General features: G+C 58.6%; 1 protein-coding gene across 1 annotated transcript in view; it reads left to right on the top strand.

Moving 5' to 3' along the window:
- Positions 1-3,554, top strand: part of LOC109926008 (separin) — a gene marked incomplete at both ends in the record, with an annotated part of 20,695 nt that overhangs the window by 2,156 nt on the left and 14,985 nt on the right. Inside the window, 3 exons of the mRNA XM_048593502.1 lie at positions 1,720-2,760; positions 2,905-3,003; positions 3,329-3,449. Coding sequence (XP_048449459.1) covers positions 1,720-2,760; positions 2,905-3,003; positions 3,329-3,449 — 1,261 coding nt within the window. The remainder of the gene's footprint in view (positions 1-1,719; positions 2,761-2,904; positions 3,004-3,328; positions 3,450-3,554) is intronic.

Here is a 3,554-nt window from a genome sequence, read left to right as displayed (position 1 = left end):
CCCCCCCCCCCCCCCACCCCGTATCCTGAGCCCTCAGTACCTTGCTCTCCTCCCCACACTTTGCCCTAATCTCTTGGACGTGTATGGAACCGCCGGAGGTGGGCAAGGTCCTCAATGAATATTTCTCCTGTGTGTTTACCGTGGTGAAAGGACATAGGACTTGGGAACTTGGGGAAGTTAGTGGCAATATCTTGGGGACAGTCCATATCACAGTAGACGAGGTGTTGGACGTATTAGAATGTATGAAGGTGGATTAAATCCCCTGGTCCTGACCAGATATTTATCCAAGAACCCTGCAAGAGGCTAGAGAAGAAATTGCAGGAGCCCTGGCTGATCTACTTGCATCACCGTTAGCTCAGGATGAGGTCCCAGGGTAGTGAATGTTGTGCCCTTGTGCAAGAAGGGCTGCAAAGACAAACCTGGGAATTAAAGACCAGTGAGCTTAACATCTGTAATAGGTAAGTTACTTGAGAAGGTGCTGAGGGATAAGATATACGCACATTTGGAAAGGCCGGGTTTGATTAGGAGTAGTCAGCATGGCTTTGTGCGTGGGAGATCGTACCTCTCAAATTTGTCAAAGTTCTTTGAAGTGACCAGGAAGGTTGAGGAGGGCAGGCCGGTAGATGTAGTCTATGTGGATTTCAGTAAGGCCTTTGATAAGGTTCCACGTGGTAGGCTGCTCTGGAAGGTTAGATCGCGTGGAATCCAGGGAGAGCTGGCAAATTGGATACACAATTGGATCAATGGTAGGAAGCAGAGAGTGATAGTGGAAGGATGCTTGTCGGCCTGTGACTAATGGTGTGCCTCAGGGATCAGTGCTGGGCCCATTGCTGTCTGTTATCTATGTCAATGATTTGGATGAGAATGTACAAGGCATGACTGGTAAGTTTGTGGATGACACTAACATAAGGACGGTATCGTGGACAGTGAGGAAGATGGTCAGAAATTGCAGCAGGATCTTGATCAGCTGGGGAAGTGGGCCGAGAAATGGCAAATGGAATTTAATATAGGTAAGTGTGAGATGGTGCATTTTGGAAAGTCAAGTCCAGGTAGGAGTTTCATGGTGAATGGTAGGGCCTTAAGAAGTGGAGTGGAACTGAGGGACCTTGGTGTTCAGGGAGACGGTTCTCTGGAAGTGGAGTCACAGGTAGATAGGGCAGTGAAGAAGGCTTTTGGCACACTGGGCCTTCATCCTTCAAGGCATTGAGTAGCGTGATTGTGTGTGTGGTTTTTTTGGAAGGGGTGACCAAGAAGGTGGAGCAGCCCCACGAGGACTTTAGAGAGGCCTCTGTCCCGGAGTTCAATTTTAGAGACGTGTGTGGTGTCGCATTTTGTGAAGGCAGATCAGTTTGGGACTTGCACAGCGAATGGCAGGGCCCTGGGGAGTGTTGTCGGACAGAGACCCGGGGTGTCACTGTTATATATGTATGTATATGTGTTCACAGCGTGCTCTGACCGGTATCTCTCCCTCTCTCTAACAGCACGCTCCCCGTTGTGTCACTGTTATATATAGTGTGTGTTTACACAGCGTGGTCTGATCTGTATCTCTCTAACAGCACACTGTCCCTGCTGTGTCACTGTTATATATAGTGTGTGTGTGTTTACACTGTGCGCTCTGACCCATATCTCTCTCTCTAACAGCACTCTTCCCCACTGTTGTGTATAGCGTGTGTGTGTTTACGCAGTGCGCTCTGACCCATATCTCTCTCTCTGTTACAGGCCGCCCTCTGCTCTGTCCTGGAGAGTCCTGCTGACCGCCCCGAGCTACGGGCGACATGCGACCGGGTGATCCGAGCCTGCATCCAGCGCCTGGGCTCGTGCTCGGGCGAAGCCCATCGGGGTCACCTCGCTTCCCTGCTGCGGCTGGCCGAGCTGGCGTCGGACGGTCACCGCTGCTCGGCCGGGGGGATCGGCGGGGGGTCCCCGCTCTACCTGGAAAGACTCCTCTTCCACCTGCTGCGCTCGGCCTGCTCATGCGGCCTGGGGCCCTCCTGCGGCCCCCTCTCGGACCGGCTGCTCTCCGGCCTCTCGGCGTGCCCCGGCCGGGAGGAGGAGGTGGCTGGGGTGGGGCGCTCCGCTTTCGCCCTGCTCTGGGGAGCAGCCTCCTCCCTGCCCCCGGGGCCCGGGCTCTCCCTCAGGCTCCGGGCCCTGCCTTTCCTCACCCCGGAGCCGTCCCCTTCCCCCCTGCTACCGCGGTTCATCCAGGCCTGTCGCCTCTACCTGACGGAGGAGGGAGGAGGAGGAGGAGGGGGGGAGTCCCGGGGGTCCCACCTTGTCCTGGAGACCCAGGGCCTCCTCGGGGTCCTGCTGAAGGGCCCCTGGCCCCCGTCCCCTGGACGAGACCAGCTCCGGCCCCTCCTCTCCTGTCAGCTGGCCCTCCAGGCCGCCACGGCCCTGAGCCGCAGCGGTTGCCCCTCCGAGGCCCGGCGGCTGCTGTCTGCGGCCCGCTCTCTCCTCCGCCAGTCTGGGGAGGGGGAAGGGGGACCCTTCCTCACCGCCCTGCGCCTGTCCTCGCTTTCCCCCGGCCTCCGCGGCCCCCCGTCCGCCCTGGCCCAGGCCCTGGCCCGGGCCCTGGGGGCCCTGCGCTTGCTGGGAGCCGACGCGGGCTCCCCTGGGAGACGGGCCCTGGCCGACGGGTGCGGGTTCTTGCTGTCGGGGGTGCGGCTGGTGGCTGGGGGCGGTGGCGGGGAGAAGGCCCCCCCACTGAGGACAGAGGAGCTGCTGCAGCTGGCCAGGTTTCTGCACGTCTACCTGGAGCAGGTGAGATGTTGAGGCGCCCGGTTCGTCCCCCCACACACAGCAGTGAAGGGGGTGGGGGCTCTGTGTTTGTTGGGGGGAGGGCGTGTGTCATATCCAGCTGGTGGTGATGACTGTCTCTGTCACCTTCCCCCACCCTCACCACAGGAAATGTCGAGTTTTTCGGACGCTGCGTCCCTGAAGCAGTGCTATCAGAACCTGGAATTCTTCACCCGCGCGGTCTACGATTTCCTGCTGGAGCCTCAGGTATGGAGACCTCAGCCCACCGTCCCAACCCCAAGCCTCGTGACTATCCCCCGCACTCCAACCCTGGGTGCGGACCCCCCGCCCCGCTCTCGCTCCCCAGGTACAGACCCCAGCCCTCCCTCCACGCTTGCTCCCCGGGTATGGAACCCAGCCTCCCTCCTGCCCTGTACCCCTGTACCGCCTACGATCCCAGGTACCTCGATGTATTGCTCCATCAGACTGACAGAGGCGCTGTCAGGTTGGGTTGTTCAGGGTAGATCTGATTAATTCCCCGTCTGTCTGTCTGTCTGTCTGTCTCCCCACCCCCGACCCCGATCCCGATCACGATGAGGACTCCGATCGTGCTGTCAAGTTGCTGGTTCCGTGTAAAGAAATTGTGGAGAAGATGGTGGAGTTGGAAGAGGATCTGGTCGCTCAGGGACAGATGGATTACGTCGGTGCAACAGGTAACAGCCAGAGCTAATTGGTGTGAGAGTGTCAGCTCCCTGTTGACACAGCCCTATCGCTCTAACCTGTGTACACACACTCTCTCTACCCTGTCCCCTTGCCTC

Source organism: Rhincodon typus, unplaced genomic scaffold, assembly GCF_021869965.1.
Source record: "Rhincodon typus isolate 14 unplaced genomic scaffold, sRhiTyp1.1 hic_rhity00002973, whole genome shotgun sequence".
Classification (NCBI taxonomy): Eukaryota; Metazoa; Chordata; class Chondrichthyes; order Orectolobiformes; family Rhincodontidae; genus Rhincodon; species Rhincodon typus.
Note: the sequence above shows the minus strand (reverse complement) of the source record. Positions and strands in the feature narration are given on the sequence as shown.